This window comes from Psittacula echo (assembly GCF_963264785.1).
Source record: "Psittacula echo genome assembly, chromosome: 5".
In the NCBI taxonomy this organism is placed as follows: Eukaryota; Metazoa; Chordata; class Aves; order Psittaciformes; family Psittacidae; genus Psittacula; species Psittacula echo.
The window spans coordinates 78927164-78951099 of NC_137739.1; the positions used below are offsets into that span (position 1 = coordinate 78927164).

Here is a 23936-nt window from a genome sequence, read left to right on the forward strand (position 1 = left end):
GTGCTGGTAGAAGAAAACTCTTTCAGAACTAGGAACAATTACACATTGCAGGAATCCACAGGGTTTTGGCCTCATCCATCAGCTGCGTGTGGCACTGGCTGCTTAATAAGTGCAAACAAGCTCTGGGTTTTTCTCTCCCTCCTGTTATAAACCCTGTACTTGCTCCTTTTCATTGTGCTTCTGGTCAGCGGAGGTGGCTTTGATGGCAGGTTTTCCCCCAGGCTTTAGCTGGGAATTAAACCCCACTTAATTTTTACAGCACAGAGCACAGTACACCTGGCTGGGGGGTTTCCACTAAGGCTCGTTTATATTAGGAAATAACATGTGGAGGAGCCACGTGTGGTTCGGATGAATTCCTGCCAATGCAGAAAAGGGGGTTAGTGCTGTGGTGCTTTAGGAGGAAAAGCAATGAGGACAATGAATTTCCTCAGGTTTTGTACAGAGTTAAGAAATGTGATTTGGAAGAAAAATAGAAAAGTTTTTGCTTCAGTTTCATGTGGACTGAAACGTCATTTTAATTCCTCTGCCCTCAGATTTCCCTAGAGCAGAAAATCTGCTTTTCATTTCATCTACCCTGCAATGAAGCTTAAAAGCTCTAATTTTGAGAAATCAGTGTCTTTCTGCAGAGTTTGTGCTTGTCTATAGAAATGAGTCCTTGTTTAGCAGTGCAGCAGTTTCGTTAGCCATCACAATGTGAACCCCACATCTGTACTCAGGGGCACATTAAAAACAGCAATGTTGGCTTGGGTTTGATGCAAACCAGAAAGGACCTTCCCCTAGCACTAGATCCAGAACTTGTCCTGGTTATCTTAACAGGCAGTGAGACACTGCTCGGCTGAGTGATGATTAATCCAAATATCTTTTTGGTTTCAGTTACCAGGAAACAGCCCCCATGAAGTTTAACTGATTTCATTAAAAGTACCTGCAATAAAACATTAAACAAGTGGTTTACATCCTAAATCCATGTATTAAAATACATTAACTGCATTTATGGTTTAACCAGCAGTTTAGTGACTTTGTGGATGATGGAATTTGAATTTTGTTAGCTAACAGGCAAATCTTTTAATATATTTTTCATAACAGAAACAAAAATAGTTTGTTCATATTCCTCTTTTTTTCTAAATATTCAAGGCCAGGTTGGACAGAGCCTTGGGTGGCATGGTTTAGTGTGAGGTGTCCCTGCCCATGGTAGGGGGGTTGGAACTAGATGATCTTAAGGTCCTTTCCAGCCCTAACTATTCTATGATTCTACGATTATCCCTACTAACCAAGGGGCCTGAAAAAAGGATACCTAAATCTTTAAGGAGATAACTAAAACTGAACGAGACAGTATGGAAGAAGAGCAGTGAAAAACAGAGACTATTCGTTAACAATTGTATTCAAAAATCTATTTAAGTTGCAACACTTCTAGCAAAGTGTCAGAAAATCTGATTTGGGGTGTTTAATACTTTAGCATGCCGAGGACATATTTCTGTACTTCACTGAAAGGCAAGTAAATACCTACTCATTGTAAAGCCTTTTTCAAGAAGTTACTCCAAATCACAGGAGTTGGTGCATCACTTTCTTCCTAGCAGTGTAAAAGTTATTTGTTAAAACAAATTAAACTTGATAGTATCAAAATTTCAGCCAGGAAATACAAACCCTCATACAACTGGGAAGGAAAAACAAATCCAAAGCTTTCCAAAGATTATTTATTCTTGGGGGGGTTTCACCTTCAGAGAGGTGAAGACCTCTTTGTCATGGATGTATTTTCACCATTGCCTTAGGTGTTTGCTTTTGTGGACGGTTGCAAGGCCTGTGGTGGGAAGCACACCTGATGGGTGGCTCAGCTGGGATGGTCTCATTGCTGATGATACCTCAGCTAAGTGCAAGATCTTAGTAGGATTCAGCAAGGCTTAGACATTTCTATGGATGATAAGTACCTCCACAGTGATGTTAGGCAGATGTGTAAATGCTCATGCTTCGGGCATAAGCCAAGTCCTGTCCCAAAGGAGAGACAGAGAAGTGTCCCCTGGGTCTGTGTGAGGACATTCCCACCCTTGGGATTTTTATGCTTATCCCAGCAGGATACAGGTCCGGATGATTTTAGCAGGGTGAGTTTCATGACCTCAGTGTAGTCACTTGCAAATTCACATTGCGCCTGCAATAGCAGCAGTGCCTTCCCTGCAAGGGGGACACCCACCTGGGCTCCAGGGTTGGCGAGCGGCAGCAGCCAAGCAGCCAGCACAGTCCCAAGCTCGGGTTTGCTGTCGGTCCATGACTCCACATGGCGAAAACCTCCAGAGCTGTTTGATTTTTCATTTTTTCCTAGAGATGCAACCCACGCAACACCTTTCCTTAAGCAGCCCGACATAGCTCATGTAACCCCACCTCCTTCCAGGTACTCCCATCCCCTTTGCTTCCCAGGAGGCAAAGCAGAGAGCTCAGGATAGGGCTCAGGTAGCCGCGGGCACTGCGAAGCCATCATCGAGGCACCGTGGCCAACCAGCACGTGTTTTATGATGTCAGGGATTTTTCTGGGGGACTCTGTTGCATCCCGGGCCGCGAGGGGGGAATAACCTCTTTGATTTTTATATATTTTTTTATTTTTTTTTTATTTTTCAGTTCTCTCAGGCCAGACACACCACAGCCCTTTGAAACGCTCTGTGTCCCTTACCCCACCCATGAATGTGCCAAACCAACCTCTAGGACATGGATGGATGTCTCATGAGGACTTACGAGCTAGAGGACCCCAGTGCATCCCTTCTGATCATGCCCCCCTGTCTCCACAAAGCAGTGTAGCCTCTTCGGGAAGTGGTGGGAGTGAACATTTAGAAGATCAGCCTTCCGCTCGTAACACATTCCAGGAGGAAGGGAGTGGGATGAAAGGTGAGTGAAAAACCAGATGCCTCCCCCCGCCGCGCCACCACCCAGAGGCAGGAGGGGAAAAGCTGTTTTCCCGGCAGCACGGGGCTCGGTTGGCGGTTTTGGGCGAGAGTGCTTGTAACCAGACGGGGCCTTTCAGTGTTTCTTCCCAGCTTAGGAATTTAGGCTTAGGGGTATAAATTAGGTTTTCTTATAAGCAGCGGCTGGTTCTGAGCTGACGTCTTACAGTTGGGTGCCGGTGAGCTGGTTTTGCCCCAAAATCCTGCAAGCTGCCAGCTTTCAAAAAAGCTGGATTTTTTTCCATAGCCTCTGGCTTTTGGCTGTGAGTGGTGCTCTTTTCACTTTCCTTCACGGTGAAAAATAGCTTAGTGTAAGTTTAGCAAGCCACGTGTGATTTACCATTGCAGTGTTTGGTACCCACCAAGTATTTGGGGAAGTTTTGGCTTAGGATACTTGCTTGCAGTGTACTTATCCTATGTATTTCTGTTGTTTTTCCCGTACACCTGCATTTCAGAGAGACTCTTGCCAATAAACACATGTGATCCTGTTGGTAAACAAGTCAGAAATGAAACCGTTGCTGCAGTCAAAGATGAAAAGCAAACTTCAGGCTGTAGAGGAATAAATAGATAAAAACTGATCAAATGCAAACTCTGTATTCCTGTGAACAGACAAAATGACTGAAAATGAACCCCCAGCTATCACAGGCTGATTTAAACAATTGCAGTTTTCATTGATGCAAAGCAACTCAATTGTGTAAAGACCAGTGATGCATCAGAATAAGGAAATAGTCATACTTTTTAATAGTCACAAGGTCTGATTTTGTTCTAATTACAGACAAATCTAGATACGTATAAATCTCTGTAATGTGGAACTGCATTTGACTTGGCACTTATGATTGATGTGTGTGAAATGAATGCATGAAAAAGCCCTCATGGTTCCCTTGTGAGATAGATGCTTCGGGCTAGCCAGAATTTGCCCCATAGCGTTGCTCTGGGGTGGGGGCAGTGGGCTGTAGGTGTGACAGGAGAGTTTTCTGAGCATGATGACATCCTTGCAGAGCCAGGCTTTGCTTCTCAGCATCTCTGCTCGCTAACAAACCTCTGATCAGGTAGCACAGCCAGGGAGTGTTTCATCTCGAGCTGCGTTGCAGGCTCTTTGCTTACCTGTGGGTCTTTGCTTACCTGTGGCTCTCACTGCTGGCATGACCTTTTGGCTGGAGCAGCAGGTAGACAGGCAGGCTCAGAGGGGTCACCATGAGCATGTTGAAGACTAAGCTGTAACCAGTATGAAGTTCCCCATGCCTGGGCCCAGATCCTGCAGTCTGTGAGGCCAGGGAGACCCTTTTTGGGAGCAGGTGGTGCAGAGGGATCTGTTTAACCCTTCATTTCTTCAGGTTTCTGTTGATGGAGCTGAGGAGGAGTCCGTGGGGAGCTTGGCTCCCTGTGATCCACAGCTGCAGCTCCAGGACCTGTGTGGATAGAAACTTTCTAGTGCAACACAATCAATCTGTACAGCCAAATCTGCAAAACCCAAAGGTGGTATTGCCCAGGTTGTCCACGAGCAATAACCAATTAAATATACTCCACTTATTAAGGCAGCCCATTGCTGCTGCATGGAATACTCCTGGGGGAGACACTGCCCTTCCTCGGGCCATCCCTTCTCAGGCATCATCCTCCACTGGAGGAAGGTTTGCAAACATCTAAACCTGTTTCCCCTGTTACTTAGCCAGTGCTTTTGTTCCACTGTCTTGGAACATCTGCAGCCTCTCATGTCTATGACTGTTGTGTCTTCCCCCCTCCACTGCATTTTATTCAGACTGAACGAATCCAGTTTCTTCCCAGATGGAGTTTTATAAACTTTGGGTTGTTCTTGCTTCTCTCTGATGGTTTTTTTCCCAGGAAGTCCATATTTTGTTGGAGCTGTGCTGCCCAAAACTGGACTTGAGAGCGGAGCAGAGACTTGCTTGCCATATGGACAGCGTTCCTGTGGCTATATAGCTCATCGTCCTCAAATAACATACCGCCATGGGCTGCATATGACCCATTGTATCCCCACAGCTTTCCTGCAAAAAAAAGTACTGCCCGTTCCCTGCCCTCAGTTCGTGCTGTTCCTTGTTCCTACAGAAACGCACAACTGTGCATTTTTATTGGGTTGCATCTTATTTCATCCAGACCGGTTGCTCAGTTTGCCAAGTCCCTTCTCTGAATTGCAGCCACGTCTCCCCCTGTGCCTGCAGGCTCTTGTGGCTTAGTGTCACCCGTGTCTCTGGTCAGCTTCCTTCTTTAACACATCCAGGAGGATAGTGGGGAAACCAGACCCACAACAGACCCCCATCCAGTGTGGCTTAGCAGTTCATCTCCGCTAATGTTACCTGTTCCTCTCCTTTCCATCTGTATTCATGCCCTAATGTCACCTATTTTCTCTCCTTTCCATTTATCTTCAGGCTGAAGGAGAAGTGCCATTTGACTTTTTCCTGGCCCCTGGCTTTTCCAGGGGCAGACATGGACACTTTGTCCCCTGTGGAGCCTGTCTCTCTTTCCACTGCATAGGTCAGGGAGCACTAGGAGGAACGTTTGGGTAAAGCTGAAGGTTTCTCCTGTGAGTATGTCTATGGCTTAACACAGTGTGCCATAAGGGCACTTCTGAAGATGTCCTATGTATATATTGGCCTGTGTATACGTATATGGTGGTGTGAATTTTTTCTTCCTAAATTTCCATGCCAGCACCCAGATACACATGTGGCAACCAAACTCCAGTGTTTAATACTCATAGGAAACAATGTGTTTGAGCAGCATGGAAGTCCTCGCTTTGCTGCTCGCATCAGACACAGCATTTCTGACAGCCATGCCATGACTTTGCAGTTAGCTCCCACTAATCAGTGGTTAAAGAGTATCTCCACAGGCGAGTGGCTTGCTGCTCCATGGGAAACGTTAGGAAGTTTGACTTTCCGAGGACCATGAAACTGCCTTAGAAGACCTTGTACTTCTTGATGGCCTTTTCCCAATGGGAAGGGGGAAAGCCCCACCACCATCCTTCTGTGTGCTGTATTGGCCCCTTCTCATCAGCCTGCTACTGGGATTGCCATTCCCACTGGCAGGGGGGCTCTGGGGCTGTCTTAGCTCCCCCAGATTTAGGAGGTTGTCCAGGGAGGCTGATGGAAAGAGAAAGAAGAGCTGCTTCTGCACTCTGACCCTCTGCAGCGGCTGGACCCTCTGTAAAGGTTGGAGATGGGCTTCCTGCAGGGTTTATATCTATATGAAGTTGTATCTCTCTTCTGAAAGTGTCCCCATGGGCTTTGCCACTGGGAACAAGGGATCAGGAAGGCTTTTAATATGTCATCATTAAAATGGTGTGGTTTTGTGTTAAAATGAAGTTGGGATTTGAGCCTGCCAGTCCTGCACTGGAAACAGTGGGCTTTCTGCTAACAGCTTTTATGGTTTTTTAAACAGCAAACTGGTTTAAGAGGCTGCCAGTAGTAGGTTTTAGGACAGTTGCATGTCAGGACATTTGGAAAACAGTGGAAGTTCAGCCCATCCATGCTCAGTTGCTGCTTTGACCCCATGGTTGGTGTGGGGTTAATCTCCTGTGCATCATTTGAGGGATTTCATTGAAATGCAAATCCTGTTGTGTATCAAAGTATGGCAGGCGTGAGCAAAACACAGCATTCTGGGGCTGTTTGCATCCTCTGCTTAGACGCGAGTGGGGTTTGGGGTCAGCCCAGGCAGTGGGCAGCAAGAGACTTCTAGCAGATGTAAGAATTGCCCTAGGGGACCAAACCAGCAGTCCGTCTTGCCCTGTCCCCTCCAGCGACAAGGTGTTGGTTCAGAAATAGGTCTGTGATGATCCTTGAATTGTATCTGGCACTTAGGAGTATAGCGCTTTCTGGACAGAGACCACCCATACCATGGGATGTCCCAGCAGTGGGACTGGCCTCCTCACGTCATCTGATCCCTTTCCAAAGCAAGTTTGGCCTCAGACTTTGCAGTTAGATCAGCCTAGAAAACCTTTGAGGTTGGCTACATTAGTGAAGGTTATTGGACATGGCCATGCAGGTTGTCCTCATGCTGGCTTCTGGGATGGTGAGCAGAGCACCAGCACCCATGCGGGGCCCAACCCAGCAGGGGAAGCACACAGTGGGTACAAATCACTCCGAAAATGGTGCAATCCCCTGTTCTATCTCCTCCCTCAGTGGGCACATTGGGCAGAAGAACCCCATCAGGGCAGCGTTGCCACCAGGCATCACTTCTTCCCCTGGGGGTCTCCTGCATCGTCAGCCCCTGCCTTATATGGGGTCGTGTATCTGCTTAACACATGCCCCATGCGTTGACTGAGGAGCAATCAAAGAGAGGGGAGGTGTTGCTGCTAACTGGTGTTTAGCCCCAAAAGAGACGTTTCTCAAGGCCTCACCTGCTCTCTCCATTCAAGGTGTGGGAGTTCGGGCTGAAACGCTGTTTCTTCATTGTTACTGTACCCAGCATGGGTTGAGACAGAGCTCCTGGGTGTCTCTCTGATGGGGAAGGAGACAAGGAGTAATGAGCGGAGGCGGCTGGGAGCAGAGTGCAGGAGCTCGGTAGTCTGAGGCCAGGCTATTGTCGGGCTGTAGGTGCTAAATAAAGCAGTTTGTGCCAATTTGGCACAGCATTTGAAGCCTTTAGGATGCAAAGCAAAAGCATCATCACGGGCACAGTGTTGTGCTGCAGCACAGATACCTGCAGGGTCCCCGCACCTTGCTGAGCACAGGCCCTCCAAACCTGTGAAACCCTGAGTAACTGCTGGGCAGGTGGTAGCAAAGGAAGCTCATGTCCCATTGTGTTCTCTGTGGAGGATACCCCATCATGGGGTCTGGTGGGGTTTTGCATGTTGCAAAGGAAGGCTTTACCTCCTGGGTCCCTCATTGTGAAACCACATTGATGTCAGAAGGGTAAAAGTATTTTGGGTACCCAGCCAGCCAGGTGTGGAGGTGCTACGTTGCAGACAGCAAATGGGAAGGAAGAAGTCATTTCAGTCAGTGCATCTGAGGTCCCCAAGTCACCTTTTGAAACAGAAGGGACCATCTTCAATGACACATCATTTTTCCGTGCTCAAAAAAACCCCATCTCTTTATTTCTCTTTAAGCAGCCATTTAAATTTTCAGCACGTACCGTCTTCCCTCACACCATAAAGCAGTGTCTGCCATCTGCAAAACAGCCATTTGCTCATCCTAAGCTCCACCACACCGTTAGCTTTGGCTGTTCCCGCGTTCCTGGGAGAAGAGCAGCGAGGAGCTTGGAGTGCAGTGGTGTGATGCCAGCTCCCTGTGGGCTAGTTCCTAGTGGCTCAGCTGCAGAAACTCAGCCTCTGAGAACATGTCATCATCTGGGGGCTGGTTCTTTCTGCCATCAATATGCATAGCTCTATGTCCTCATCCAGGGGCTGGTTCCTCCTGCCACCCATATCCATAGCACTGTGTCTTCCAAAAGGTCCCTGAAGTTCAGTAAGGTGTGTGAAGGAGCAGCAGATGGCGGGTAGCACCTAATCAACTCCTCATGTTGGTGTTAATGCTATTGCGTGTGGTTAAGCAGTGTCATGAACTCAAAGGGAGCTCTCATCTCCTTACCTTTGTGCTGCAGATGTCCCAGCCTGGCTGAAGAGCCTCCGGCTGCACAAGTATGCTGCCCTCTTCTCGCAGATGACGTATGAGGAGATGATGGCCCTCACCGAATGCCAGCTTGAGGCACAAGTATGTCCCACATCAGTCGTAAAGCAATACACGGCGGTCCTGACACTTGCGATATTGGTAGATGAGATGCCTCCAAATGCCTCTTTTTGTGCCTTCATATGGAAGGCTTTTTACCTGTAGGTGGTTGGGAAGCAAACGGAGAAAGGATAATCGAGTCCTGGGGAGTGAAAAAAACCATGCTGTACCTGAAAAAGGCCTTGTCCCAGATTTCTCACGGAAATCCCAGAGTGAAAGTTCCATCACTGGGGGCTGCATTTGCATTTTTTCCAGTTGGGATTAAATTCAGGAGTTTCAGGGGCACAGTCAACAGTACCCAACTCCTTTAAAGTCAGCGGGGTTTTGGTGGCTGATTGCTTTGTTAACCTTTGAAAACGCCACCACTTTCAGGTTTCCCTCTCTGTTATCCTCAGGATGAAGGGGGCCGGTCAGCACCTTTGCTTTCACTGGGTGAGATGTACTGGGGAGGGACAGGCTAGCTGGAAATCTCTTATCGTCAGCAAGTCTCTAAGTGATTTTCTGTGTCCCCCGCTAATCTCTGCACTCAGAAATTGCTTAATTTATAGCAGCCCTTTTTGTTTAGTGGAGGAAGGCTTTGGGGTAACCTGTGCAAGTGTTAACATCAGGTTTTGTTCTGGTTTTGCAGAATGTTACCAAAGGCGCAAGACACAAAATAGTGATCAGTATCCAGAAGCTAAAAGAAAGACAAAACCTGCTCAAATCTTTAGAAAGGGTAAGTAATCACAGCCACTTTTGTATTTCCTCTTTTTCAAGGGGGCAGGAGTTAATTCGGTTACACATGTTGTTGGGATCTTATGCAGAAAAATCTGTTGTTGGCCTAGCTGCATCTGAATGATGTCTCAAATACTCCTGTACCAGATGCAGGTTTTATTTGGGGCTGTATTTTGCAGAGTGGTCTTAATCCACCTCTGGCACTCACACAGCTGGGACAAATACACCCTACAGCACTGGTACAAGCCCTAATCCGTTCCAGGGTGCTTAGAAACACCTGAGCTTCAAGTGATGGAAGATACCATCCCAGCGACACTAATGGGAAGGTGGTTGCTCATCTGCTGAACCAGGGTGCAGGAGCTTGCATCAGCCCTTGCCGTCCTGTCTGCTGCTGGAGAACCAGCTGGGCAGAGCCTTTAACCACTTCTTATCCCTCGGCCACTTGGTTACCTCTCCCTTCTCAGTGCCACTGTCCCTCTCATGAGACCTCCTCCATGCATGGGGCCAGCACAAGGACCCCCACCCTTGCTCCTACCTCTCCATCCCCAAATAGAGATGGGATTGCCCAGTGTCTGTCAGGTTGAGGGCCACTGTGTTTTTCTGGAGCATCATATGGACAACCTGTCCCCAAATAAAAAGGCAGATGCCCCCATCAGTGCCTGAACAACATGTTGGATTTCCAGCAAGAACAAATAGAATCTTCTGTATCACTTCAACAAAATCTTAAACTCTGCAGAAACGGCTGTCAGAGAAGCACCAGCACCACAGCCTTGCTGGGAGCAGCTCACCCAAACTCTCACTATTTATTATCGCAATATTATATTATATTTAATTGCACCATCTTCAAACAGCAACTCACAGAGCCTCCCACTAGGGGCTTTTAAATACTTACGTGGTGTGTTGCTATTTATTGGTGTTTTTGTTAGCTCAGTGCTTCACCGTTTATTTATAATACAGGATTGTACTCAGAGTATGGCAGGAGCTAATAAAGCCATGTTTACCTCCATATAGTAATAATAACTGCTAAATCCAAAAGACAGCCCACTGGATTGAGCTTGCCTTGGCAATGTGTTTTCCAGACAATTGAACAGCCTCTCTCCCTGCGTCTCTGCCTGGGTTTTGAAATTGGTATTGATTGGCTGGTGTGGTGCGGGAGCTGGAGCCCAGTTCAGGTGACACAACCAGCCACGCACACTATAAAATACGGGAGATAAGTGGCAGGAACTGCTTCTGAGCCCTTGTGGGTGGTTTGGGCCATGGAGCTGGGATCGTGTCCCACTTTGCTGGGGCTCAGAGCTGCCTGTGAGCTGCTTTACTTGGGAGGAGACATCGCTGGTTTTCCAGGGTTCCCATCCAATTTCTTTGTGCTAAACAAGAGCATGTGTGAGACTTGGTTTTTCTGGGCAGTGTCTCTCTGCTAAAGATTGCTGCTTTCTTGGGAAGAGCTGCTCCACCCCTCTCCTCCGGTTAGCAGAACAGGATGTTTTCCCTCAAAAACAGTGCCCAGCAGAACAACACCAGGTCTTTGAGAGAAGTGGAGCTGAGACACCTGAAAGCAAGCTGGGGGTGCAGCAGGGATGTAAGGGCTTCAGCTGGCTCGCACACAGCCTGTGTGCCCATTTTATGTCTCTTCCCTGGGTGCAACCAGAGCTCGCTCCAAAAAGCTGCCTTTTTCCAAGTGGCATCTCAGGAGCCAGGCCGTGCTGAAGCCTGCAACAAGCTGTTCTGGTCCAGACTACATCAGAAGCAAAACGCAGTTCTCTCCCATTAGTGGGATGAGGATCTGACCATAGAAAGGGAGATCTTGATCCCCACTATAACCGAGAGTAAGGCTGGAATGTACCCAAATTCTCTCCCTTCTGGGTGGACCTCCCCCAGGATCTCTAAGATGAATGTTTTTGCTATAGGGATATAAGTTTATCTGCAGCCTCATGATCTCCCCTTCTATGTCTGACCTACCTACCCTGCACCCCCTGAAACCTTCCCTTTCTCCTCTGCATCTGCTTCCCCAGCCCATCCCAGTATGGGCAGGGATGTCCCCACTTTGCTGCTGCAGGATGGGCTCTTGCGTCCCAGTGTGGTCCTGAGCTCTGTGATGGTCCCACAGCATAGTGATGCTATGGCAAGCTCTTTGGGGCAGAGCAGTTGGTAGGGAGCCAAGCTTGAAGGCAGTGCTGGAAACTGGAGACAAGCTGAATTGTCTTGATTGTGGAATTACTGGGGAAGGACCAAAATACTCACTGGTGTGGGCATTGAAATCTCACAGGCTCAGTTGCTGTCATGGAGTTGCCATCTTCCTGGTGGAGATTTGGAAATGCTGAAGCTGGATTGCCACTGTTTTTGAGTCCCAGTGGCTGATGGGGCTCATTTATCTCTGGGGATTCAGGTCTGAACACATCCATGGATAATCAGACACAGTGCCTGCACAGCTCCTCTGCTCTAACCAAGACTCAGTGAAAAAAACGTGGCTGTTGACCGTGGCCTGCAGCAGGGTCCTGGAGCAGGAGCGAGGCCATTGGCCTTGAAGAGGTTCTCCTGACGGGTACCAGTAAGGGTTTGGTTGATAGCTGGTGTTCTGTTGTCTCTGTGGAGACAAACCCTCTCCTCTCCACTTGAATCCGCAGGACATCCTGGAAGGTGGCAACTTGCGTGTCCCGCTGCAGGAACTACACCAAATGATCCTCACCCCCATCAAAGCGTACTCTTCCCAAAACTCAAGCACGGAGGAGCACAGCCGGGACACGGACTCGCATCACCCCTCCTCCCTGATCGGCTCAGACAGCCAAGGCTCTGACTGCAAGGACTCTGCCGCGGGCGGGATGCAGCAGCACCATTTGCCGGGATGCGAGGGCGAGTCGGGGGGCGCCCCTTTGCCTGAAGGTGACCTGCCTGGACAGTTCACCAGAGTGATGGGGAAAGGTGAGTGCCTGTCGCTGGTGTCATTATTATCATCATTATTATCATCATTATTGGTGTCCTTGCTAAGGAGAGCTGCTTCAGGGCAGGGTGTGTGCAGTGGTGGTGCTGGCAGCAGCCTTTCCCCAAGCTCCTGCGAGCTCAGGTCTTAGGGGTGATGATTTCTGAGGCCCCATTGTGCTGTGGTAAGAAGTAAGAGGGGGGGGAGGTAGGCAGTGATTTTGCAGAGGGGCAGTGATGGAACAGGCTGTTTGCCCCAGGTCGGAGATGGATAGCATCACCTCCCTGCCCCAGGTCAGGGATGGATAGCATTCTCTCCCTTCCCATTCAGAGTCCTTGGGGGCAGCACGCCAGTCCAAAGGTGTTTCCAGCAGCATCCCTCAGACTTGCTTTGCTTGTGGGGTGGGTAGCAGTGGCGTATGGGCTGGACACGAGCCATCTCGAGTACAGATCAGTTGGGTCCAAGTCCCTTTTTAAGCCCAAATTTAGACGCAGGACATTCAGAATACTGGGGTGCCGTTCTGTGCCTGGTGCAGGGTGCGTGTCTTTGCATTAGGATTAACACAGTGGAAGGTGCACCAGAGGGATGTGAGCCTAGGGACTGACCTCCTGTGCCATGCAAAGGGCTCTTTGAGCAAATTTGTGTGAGCTTGGATGTGTCTTAACCCCCGTCAGTGGCACCTGAGATGCTTGAAGGCAGGAGGGGAGTCTCATCCACAAGTTCACACAGGAAACCAGGAGCAGAAACAAACTTGTTGGGTTGCCACAAAGAAATATCAGCCCTGTCCCCATTTCACACCTTTTGTGAAGAAAACAGATGAGATGTTATCTATATGAAAACTTGGTGCGGAATTTCTCACCAGCTAATTGACTGCATGCACAGACAAACGTGGGCTTCTGGCCCCATTTTAAACCTGCTGCTGAATTCAGCCCATGACACAATGCCTCTGTCATGCACAAAGCTGTACGTATGGCACAAGCTCTGCCAGGCTGAGGTGTCCTCCTGGACCGCAAGGCATCCCTGCCTGGGGGTTATGACAGGAGAGACTCTGTGTCTCTGTCGTAACAGAAATGAGCTCTCTGTGAACTCATTTCCACTTGCATTTATGGCATTAATTCCAAAGGAGGCTAAAATCCATCGGGAAAGGTGAGAATCTGTTTGCAGTGGGGCAGATTTTGGTCAGAGGAGCAAGAGCTTTTCCAGCACCGGCTCTTGCATAGGAATAGGGAATAATCCTGTGCCTCTGATTTGCTCAGGTCTAATTTTGGTGACTCCAGTGGTGTTACTCTGGATTTACACCATCATAACAGAGAACAAAATCTGCCCCTAAATATAGGACAGCACGGCAGGAATTGGGGAAGGACGTTTTCTCTTGCTGTTGAGAAGACCTCTCTGTGGGACAAGGGAAATGAGACATCCAAGGCATTTGTTGCCCCCACCCCTGAATCCCAGCTCGATGTCCCCATGCCCGTTTTTCTTCTTTTTCTTCCAGTATGCACACAACTTCTAGTTTCTCGACCTGACGAAGAGAATATAAGTTCCTATTTACAGCTCATAGACAAATGTCTAATCCATGAGGTGAGTCGTGACGGATCATCTAAAACTGTTGTTCTCATCACTTAGAAACTGTTTCCAAAGTGTCTGTTTATGTAAACCTCTTGGTTTCTAACACAAATATTTTTGGGGGGTATTAATAGTCATTCTGTCAGAACAGGGCTAGAGCAGGCGGTAGCTCCAGTGTGGTGCATGGAAATGTTGCTCCCCTCTCCACGCTTGCTTAATTGCCAAGACCTAGAGCTGGGAAATTCATCTGGCTTGTGACAGTCTGATCAGCAGCTAGATGAAAGAACAAATCTCACGATGAGCGTGCAGGCGGTTTCTATCAGAGTCCCAGCGATCCCTTGGCGTTGCTGCCTCCTGTTTTGCAGCACGTGGTCTTGGGATTTTGCAACAGGGATGTCTGTTCCTGCTTCTGGCAGGTTTGCCTTTGCTGGGTGGTGGCTTGGGATGTGCCTGGTGGCAGGGAGGATGGCTGGTGTCCCCGGTGTCCTGCAGCATCTTGTACCCATGCCGGCTGCACCTGGAAGAACAAGCTGCTTCTCATTGCTTGCCCATATGGCAGAGGTCGGGGGGAAATTGCACACCCTCTCACAGGAACTGCAGGCTTTTAAACGTTTCTCAGTTACTTGTTTATAAAATTGTATGCTGACAAACAACAGAAAAGCCTCCTCTGGAGAGGGCTGGTGATTGCAAACCCCAAAACATGCAGCACTGTGCATGGAAGAGGAGAGGGGCAGCTTGCAGCCCCTTTCCTTGTAGCTGAAGCTGGTGCCCAGGCTGTGATTATTTGATCTATGCATCCCTGCAGGGCATAGCACAGGGCATCTTGAATCGGGGTGAAATAGCAGGATACGGGGCAAAGTACAAGCCGTTCATCATATTTTTTGGAGTGTGTTCCCAAATGTCCCTGTTGATCCCAGTGGGGGTTCCAGTGCATTTTGCTGGCAGTGCCTGCGGTGTCAGCGACTCCCTGTGCAGTGTGGGATGGTTGTGCCCACTCTTGGGATTTGCTGGCAGATGGGTTTAGAGCTGTAGGTATGGTCCTCTTGGTGCTCTACAGAGACACAGGCGGTGGAGAATAGCTGTAGTGGCTGGAGGGGAGAACATGTTCTCCTACTTGCCCCCTGACATCAGAGCCTGGAAATGGTGCCTGGACATTGCTGGGGGAGCAAAGGTGACAAGGAAGGGACAAGGATGGTGGGGGCAGAGACCTGGAGCTGGAGAGCAAAGCCAGGAAGATGCGGAGCTCCAGAGGGACTTGTTTTCCAGGAGTGCCTGGGAAAGACGTGGTGACGCAGCGTCACCCCACCAGTGCCAGCCTGTGTCCCGGGACCACTATCTGTCTGCGTTGGCTCCAGCATAATCAGTGCCAGGAGAGAGATCTCCTCCAGAGGGCAGTTCGAGCAATCAAGCAAGGCACTAATTAGCCTCCACATTGTCCTCCAGAGACCTGCACTCCTCTCCACTGCTGGCATGGAGACGCCGGGTGTCTAAAGTTAGCTGTGGTGGGCACGTGGATGTCCCCGTAACCCACACCAGCTGCCTGGAGGTCTGGGGTGTTTCAGGAGGAGGTCTCCTCCTGTGTGGGTGACCTTTGGGTGGGTGGTGGGGCTTACCCTGGGTGACCTCCTGCAGAGGCTGTTGGCACCAGAAACAGTGCTGAGCCCCAAGGAGGAGGATAGAATGCAAGATGCTATGGAGCAGCTCTGCTTGCCACATCCTAGTTGGGATTTGGAGATCCTGGCTGTGTTATAGCCACATCCAGGTGACAAGTGTCACCACCCGGCGGGGGCCATCAAACCCTGTGGGAGCTGTGCTCACACCCCAGCAGCAAGCATGGAGCCAGGTGCCCATGCTGCAGCAGGAGTAGTGGGTCTGGCGCTAGGATGGGCAGCATGGAAGCTTTAGGGGCAGAGCTGGGCACAGGGGACGCTGCTGGAGCATTTTTTCCTCCTGAGATAAATAAATCCAAGAGAGAGACCAGGGTTTCCCTCTTGACTTGCTTCTGGGTCTCGACTCACACCACTGCCTGCTCCCCTGCGTTTCTTTACCTGCATACCCACATACGCATCTCTGCTCGCTTTATCCAGAAAAATATTCATACATTTCCTATTTTTCTCTTTTTTTTTCCTTTGGGCAGGCGTTTACAGAGATCCAGAAGAAGCGGCTGCTGTCATGGAAACAGCAGGTGCAGAAACTCTTTCGGTCTTTCCCTCGGAAATCCCTCCTGGAGCTGTCAGGCTATCGGCAGCAGAGGAGGTATGTAGGATTTCAGGAAGGGAGGGATGGATGCAGTGGCAAGAGCATCTCCAGTGCGACCAATGTCTCCCAGCAGGGAGGGACTGTTCCTTCTGGGTTCAGAGCCGTATTTCGGGAGGGAGGAAGCTTGGAAAAGCTTCAACCCCAGGCGCTGGCTGGGAAAGGAAAGCAGCAATAAGTTTGCTTGTGTGTGCGGACATCGCCTACCCTACCGATTCCCACTGTGTCTCCCTGGCTCCAAACCCAATGCTTCCCAGCTGTGCAGCATCTCCCCAGGTGGCCGGCTCTGCCCCTGCCTGCTGCCCTTTGCTCATTACATCAGTGCTGGAGTTTCACCAAAAAGACATCAACTGGCAAAAAAAAAAGGCTCGAAGCCTGCAGAGGGTGCAGAGCCGGGAGGGCTGTGTTGTGAACACTGTGTTTGCTCACTTCCGAGGCGATGCTGGGTTTCGGGTGATCCTAGAAAGCATTGGGGTTATGACAAGAAGGGATATTTTTAGATCAGTTTTAACAATATCATCAGCCTTTTGTTTCATTCTGCTAAGTCTGGTTTATTACAGTCTTGTGCAAGTTATTTTTATCAAAGAGAAGCTGTTTCGGAGAAAGCTGGGAGCATTGGGGCAGCCGGGATTCAGAAGGAACAGGCACAGAACTGGGGTGTTCCCCAATGCCATGAAACAGAGTATTTTGGAATGGAGCAATACAAGCAGTTTCAGTGTTCATGGCAGGATTGGAAGCAGAATAGACAAGAGCAGAGATTTTTGATGACCCGTTTGGCATGGGATTTCACCAGTGCAGCAGTTCAGCTGCACATCCAGGATGACTGCAAGAACAAGATAGAGCTGATGGCTTGAAATGATCCCAGTCCCTTTCCTGGGGCTGCCCACGATGCTCTCCAGTTTCCTTGCTGCTTTTGGGTGTTCGCATTTTGTGTTTCTTCTGCTCCTGGGAAGCTGCAGGCAAGAAAGGAGCATGCGGCCAGTCCTCCTTTTCTCATGGGGATTTAATGGCAAGAGCGTTTTTTGGATGAGGTTTAAAGAAACCCTGTCATACTCCTGCCTTGTAAATTCATCCAGCTTTGGGATCCCAGCAGCCTCATGTCATCTGAAGCATGTTTGCAGCCACCCACACAAGCAAGAGAGATGAGGGCTGGGAGGAAGGTGAGCTGGAACATCTGCAAGGGAGATTAAGTGCTGGAGAAGGGCAGGGGGGAACAAGGAGCATGAAAGCAGCCAAAGTGTGGGTTTGCAGAGTGCTCCTAACCCTTGGCTGTGCTTTAACCTCATAATGGTTTTGCAGTCCTGCTGCCCAGCTAATGGGGCAGGGACACCAGGCTGGAGGAGACCCAGCTCCTGCGCTGTGTGTTTCCAAGGGTTACCTCATTATTTCTGTGTCATTCCTCTGGTTTTAAATGCAAGCAGCCCACACGAAGAGGGATTCTGATGTGTGTGGCCCTCCACACCAAGGTGTAAAGATGGTTTCATGTCCTGAGATCAGTGTCTCAGGACGTTTGGGCCGTGTTGTCTTGTGTCTGGATTGTTTTGCTCTGATTGCAGGGAGCTGAATGAGGGCTTGCAGTGCAGAGATGGGAGCGGGTGCAGAGCCAGTCTTACCTGTGCAGGAATGTGCCTTTTGCTCAGACCCTTCCCAGGAAATCCTGCATTTGTTAAATGGTTCTAACAAAATTTCACAGAGAAGTTTCAGAGACGACCATGTTGGTAAAAATGAACCTCCTGGAAAGGGAAAAGGTCCCACCCTTCAAATGTTCCCAGTAGAAAAAACCCAACAGCATAAGCTGAACCTTTATCAGACGCTAGAGAATCCACACATGAGAGATCTCTCTTTGTACAGCTCAAAGGCATGAAGGGTTTAAGCCAAAATCCAAGAAATCAGGTGCCACCAGCTCCAATGCCCAGGGAATTACCTGTGTTATTTTAGCTTGAATTTAGGAACAGGCCCATTTTGCAGGAGTAAAATAAATTCCAAAAAGGAAAAATAATGTGAGTGTGAGAGCTGCAGAAGGGAGGGATGGGGACTGGCAGGCAGGAAGAAGAAAGGGAGCTTCTGTGCTATGCCCAAACCTCCTGTTTCCCACTGCACATACAGGCAGGATGGAGAACCATCCTCAGTGGGATGCGAGGGCTGGGGCAGAAGCAGAGTTCATGGTGAACCCATGACCATGGGCTGGGTACAGGGAGGATGAGCATTATTACAGTGCTTTGCAGCAGCACCAGAGCACCCAGGGGATGTCTGTCTGTTGGTCCAAGCACACCAAACCAGCAGCTCTGCCTGTGCTCTCGTGCAGGGGCTGATGTCTCACCCTCGGTGCTTTCTCTCTCCACAGCCGAGGCTTTGGCCAGTCCAACTCCTTACCGACAGCCGGCTCTGCAGGAGCGGGACTAGGACGGCGCAACCCCCGCCAGTTCCAGATCCCCTCCCGCAACCTCCCCACGGCCCGGCTGGGGCTGCTGGGCCCCACTGGACTGCTGGGCACCCCCCAGCGCAGCCCCGCCGCCAGCCCTGCCATCCTCAAGCAAGGCAGACAGGTTGGTCCGAGTCTGTGGCATCTCCAGCTTTTCCATCCCTTCCCCACAAGCTTCATTTGCTTTTCCTTCTTTAACTTGTCCTGATCCCCATTTTTTCCCCCTTTGCAAGCAGATGCTTGGATTGCACTCTCTGTGTACTGGAATGCAGAAGAGGGACAGGGATGGGGGAGCAAAGAGGTGGAGGGGCGGAGAGATGAGCCCAAGGGGTTTATGAATACATGGCACAGAAGCTTCTGGTTTACATCTTCTGGTTTACACCTCTCTTTCTGTTTGCTTCCCACAGAACCTCTGGTTTGCCAACCCCGGGGGCAGCAACAGCATGCCCAGCCGGAGCCACAGCTCTGTGCAAAGGACGCGCTCGCTGCCGGTCCACACCTCCCCACAGACCATGCTGATGTTTCAGCAGCCAGGTAGGAAGCAGACGTTTGCTTTTTCATGTACCCACAGCCTAGCGGAACAGGGGGAGGCTGTGTGAAAGGAGCCATGCCCATGAGCCTCACCACAGGCACATTGCCCATGCCGCCACAGTGCACTTCCGCATGCTTGCAGCCATACTCAGTGCTGGCTGATGCAACCCAGGCAGGGTATCTCTGGCACTAGTCCGGTTACTGGGTTCATTGAACCAGAGACATCACTGGAGGGAGTTTTGACCCTATAGATAACATCTTAGCCCTGTGTATAACAGTGCTGGTGCCTTATGTAGCTTGCTTCCAGGGGGCTTCATGTCAGACAAGGAAGGCAGTAGCCCATCCCTCAACTTTTCTGCTCATGCATGAACATGGAGACTCAGTGCAGGGGGACTGCCTTTATGCACTCAAGGGAAATTGTTTTCACAATGCATGTGAAGGGAAATGGTGCTGAGTCAGTGCTTCCTTCCCAAACACCACAAAAATGCTCCTGTATATAGGAGCATGCTCTGGTTCAGGAGAACTTGGGCTCTGGAGCACTGGGACATTCATGCCTTTTTCTCTGTGTGTCCTTTCATTAGACTTTAAGCGTGCCTTTTCTTACCAACACTCCATAACAACTCATACCACAGGACAAGGAGTTGCACCCCCCAGTAAAGTAAACCTCATCCGTAAGCTTCTGCCATGGTTTCAGCTTGGCAGCTCCTCTCACATCATACGCCTGCAGTGTTTTAACTGCACAATTTAGGCGACAAATGTCCTGTACAGCAGAAGCAGTGTCTGTTCTCGGGTATTGATTAAACACCGGGACAAGGGCACATTTCTGCAGGCGCTGAAAAAGAATAAATGGGTTTCTCTTTGCATGTTAGCCCACAGTGAATGAGGGCATAGGAGGATTAGGGAGCCAAAGATGTGGACCCAGTCGTGAGGAAAATAAGCAATAATGTGGTGCTGGGCTCCCGAACCTCTTATCATCAGGCTGGGAGGAGCCCTCAACCTTCCTGGATCTCATCCCATGTTCCAGTGGCAAGCAGGAGATGCTGTCCAGCACTATCTTTGCTTGTGCACATCTCCCCTGGGGATGTGGCAGTGGGGCTGTGGGTGACTGAGCAGGGAGAAGCCAGGCAGCAGCTCTGCTGGTCTGTGCTGCCATCCCATGTCGGAGTGCTGACCCTGACACACACTGATTGCAAAGGCACCTCCCGACCCCACTGTGAAAGTTTGGCTCATACAAAAGACTCTGTGGGGCCTGAGCATGGGGAGAGCCTGGGGTTGCCACCTCCCAGTGCCTTCACTCGTTGTTTCCATCCACATTCTGCTCCAGTGCCGTTGAGTTTCCCCACATTTACCTCTTACTGATAAGAAGCAGGGAAGCGATGCCTGTTTGTGCAAATGTCTCTTGCCAGAGGTGGATGCACTGGGAAGTGAAGCGCAGCCAATCCAGCCATGTGGGCAGCCCTTCTTGGGGTATCTTTCAAGTGGTTTTTTACCCCACGTGTACTCTGCCAGGTCCCTGCCAGGTCCCCTGACCAATGTCTCCTCTCCCTTTCTCCCTGCAGAGTTCCAGGTGCCGGTGACTGAACCTGACATCAACAACAGGCTGGAGTCCCTGTGCCTGAGCATGACGGAGCACGCGCTCAGCGGTGAGCACTCCCTCCTCCTTGGGCTCTTCCAGCACGTCCACACTGCCTCTGCTGAGCCTCCCAGCACCTGCCCCTGCCCCATGCCACCCAAAAGCTGGGACAGGCTGTGGCTGTGAGGGGATGGGATGGCGGTGGGGATGGATGTGAGGATGCTCCCAGGGATGCTCCCGGGAGGGTCACACATGGACACTGGCTTCTCTCAGTGAGGTAGCCGGGGCAAGGGGGTAAAAACCGAACACAGGGATCGCACCCAGCACTAGTGGAGTCCATGCTTATTAGCCACTAGTTAGCTTGCTAATAATCATTAGGATTAGCTCGCTAGTCTGTTACTAGCTCTTGATAAAGCCCTTGCCACCGGCACGCTCGAATGGTTCACAGGCTTTGGAGTATTGTACCCTTCTGCCACCGGCATCCCTCGTTTGGCCGGGGGGGGCGGGAGCCCCAAGGCATCTGGCTGAAGTCCTGCCAGGGGCTGTGCCAGGCGCTGTGACAGCAGCACTGGCAGCTCCTCCCCCATGGCTGGGGCAGCTGCAGGTCCCAGCCCAGGCAGGCAGGTAACGGGCAAGGGGAGGTGGAAAAACAGGCAGGAAAGATGGAAAAGGAACAGCAGTGCGATGGAGAGCCCGGTGCAGCAAAAAGCACTGGCACCAGAAGCTCCCATAGCCCCTCGCTGATGTGCTGGACCCCAAGCACAAAGGATGCCTCCGGTGATGGGACAAGCATGGCCACCAGCATCTCTCAGACGGTCTGGAATAACCAGCTTGGGTGCCACCACCGGCAATCCCCAGGCTGCATCCAGCAGTTGAGGCCGGGAGCCCTCAGGGAGGATGAGTACCAGCAGGCTCCCTGCAGCGATTCAACAGCCCATCCCAGGGAGAGCAACGCGACAGCAAGTACTGTGAGAGGCAGCAGGGCCCTGGCAGCGCCACGGCAGCATCCCCAGCTGGGAAAACAAGGACACTTCTGTCACCCGAAGCGGTTCTGCAGCGTGTGCCCAGGCGAGGCTTAGCTGTCTTGTTCCTCTGCAGAGTACTGTTCCTCCGAGTTGTTTTTTCCAGGTCGCATACCCTGAGCCTCTCCAAACCTCGTGCTATAAATAGCTCTTAAAAAATAAACCTTCGGGGGAGAAAAAAACCAAAAAGGCGTAACAAACCTGTTTGTTTTCAGTCTTCAGGAGGGAGGTGGCCGTGATTGATGCCCTGGGTAGCATAACAGGGAGTGCTCTGTTCAGGGGCTACCCCGGGAGTTGGTCCCCCCACTGCTCTCCGTCCTGGGAATGGGGGTTTGGGATAGGGGATGGTGGGTGGTTGGGATGGAGGAGGGCTGGAGGGTTGGATTTCTGGCCCTGTAAAAGCTGCTGTCACCTGGGGGGTGGAGAAGAGGGAGCTGCTGGCGGCAGGGTCTTTGTGTGACTCTGGGGTGGGTTGCAGACCCCTCGCTCCTAGGCTTAGGGCTGTGGCTGTACTTGTCCCTGCTGTCACAGGACATTGGGGATGGGGGCCCTGGGGAGACAGAAACAACTTCTGGGGGTACTTTTCCTGCCAGAATCCTCAGAAGAAAATTCTGGATTCTCTGTGACTTGGGTGTTGCAGGGCTGAGTTAGTTGGGGGGCAAAGCATCCCCCCCCAGACCAGCTCCATCCCTGTCCCCCCACTGCTGGACAGTGGGTCATGGACTTGTCCTGCTGTAAGGAGGTCCCAGACTCACTTCCACCTTGCAGTTGAGTCCGGGCTGCCCAGAAACACCCTCTGCTCCTGGGAAGGGTGCCATGGGAGGTGGCAGAAGACCTGGATGGGTGCTAGGACAGTGACACTTGGGGGGTGGCTGCTGCGTGGTGGGGACAGACAATGGCATGGAGGCACTGGTGGAGTGCTGACACCCCAAAACCTTTCTACACCCTGTTGGGAGGGTGGGGGCAGCTCCGAGGCATCACCTCATCCTAGGGGCTGTGTTGGGGGTGCTCTGGGGTCCATCTCTCCCTTCCCCAGCTCCAGGGGTACTGGTGCAATGTGAGCGGTTGCTCCTCAGGGCTGCCCCTAACTCTCCTTTCCCATTGCAGATGGTGTCGACCGAACCTCCACGATCTAGAAAGGCATCGCGACAGGGGCGCTGGCCGGGAGAACAACTGCTGCGGGTCCAGCGGCGAGGTCGGGGCTTGCAGGGAGCCTCAGCGATAGCTTGCATCCTTTCTCCTCTCTCTCCTCTCCTCTCTCTTTCTCTCTCTCTCCTGTTTTAATTTTGTGAATGTGTAGATTGTCCTTGTGAACATATCATTAGACTTGGAATTTGTGTTGTCATTTATTACATCCATGCTGGGGGTGGGGGGGAAGCGTGGCAAAAAAATTCAACAACGATGATGAAAAAACATGGGGAGGGTTGGGGGGGGCACGCAGCAGGAGAGTGCTGACAACAGAGGATTCACCGGAGCACCATGGGCAAACTCTGTTTCTGGACGAGGATACGAATGAGTACCGAATAGCGCGCAGGTGTGCGTGACCAAAAACCCTTTGGGGAGGATTTGCCTGTCCTGCCAGGGGCTTTGGGGCTGGTGGTCCCATCTCTTGAATTTCGCTGTGTTCAGGCATGGACTGGCCCAGCGAGCCCAGATTTAAATAATAATAATAATAATAATAACCCCAAAATTTCCTTTCAGTTTAGCCAAGAGCATCCGCAGTTTCAAGGCAGCGTTGTGCACAGGGCAGCGAAGGGTCCGCGGGTGCCTGCCAGGTGTGGGGTCGGTCCCCCCATCCCTGCACCCTTGGTGTAGGTCAGGGATGTGGAGGGGGACATCTCGCCCAGCGGAGGGTCCTGGGGGATGTCGGTGAACTGGGGGGATGCTGGGTGAGTTTCCATGTCTCTTGCCTTGCCTGCGCAGGTACCGGGAAGGTGCTGCTGCATCCTGGCTTCACACATCAGGCCCCAGCCTGCCAAAATCCATCAATAATGGGTTTTTCCAGCCCTTGGGGGTGGCCAGTGAGGGTTGAAGGAGGCTTGGGAGCAAGCATGCAGTTTTATTTAGCCAAATAAAACCCAAGCCCCAAAAGGCACCAAAATGCAGCTTGGCTGCCCTTCACCTGCCACTGTGCTGCTTTTTTAATGGAGCTAAATTTGGTCCAAGGGCATTAGATGGGTAAATCCAACACAGCGCTGTTCAAGCCTATGCTCGGGGCCAGAAAAGCCACCTGAACCCACAGTGATGCTGGGCATAGCAGCAGCTTCACTCCTGCCAGTCCTGATGCTGCTCGGAGTCCTCTGATGGAATAACAATAAGTTTAAAGTTAATTAATGAAT

The 23936-nt window shown here is 50.8% G+C and overlaps 1 protein-coding gene across 2 annotated transcripts in view; it reads left to right on the plus strand.

Annotated features, from left to right (window-relative positions):
• Window positions 1-22888, plus strand: part of SAMD4A (sterile alpha motif domain containing 4A) — a gene marked incomplete at its 3' end in the record, with an annotated part of 98315 nt that extends 75427 nt beyond the window's left edge. The window contains exons 3-12 of one of the 2 annotated variants that reach the window (XM_080619166.1): window positions 2605-2868; window positions 8475-8584; window positions 9228-9314; window positions 11938-12232; window positions 13723-13808; window positions 15931-16049; window positions 18394-18595; window positions 18879-19005; window positions 20562-20645; window positions 22705-22888. In XM_080619166.1, the coding sequence (XP_080475292.1) occupies window positions 2605-2868; window positions 8475-8584; window positions 9228-9314; window positions 11938-12232; window positions 13723-13808; window positions 15931-16049; window positions 18394-18595; window positions 18879-19005; window positions 20562-20645; window positions 22705-22733 (1403 nt within the window). Of the gene's footprint in view, window positions 1-2604; window positions 2869-8474; window positions 8585-9227; window positions 9315-11937; window positions 12233-13722; window positions 13809-15930; window positions 16050-18393; window positions 18596-18878; window positions 19006-20561; window positions 20762-22704 lie in introns of those variants that run through there. The other variant, XM_080619165.1, reaches the window with a different exon arrangement.
• Window positions 22889-23936: the final 1048 nt, after the last annotated feature.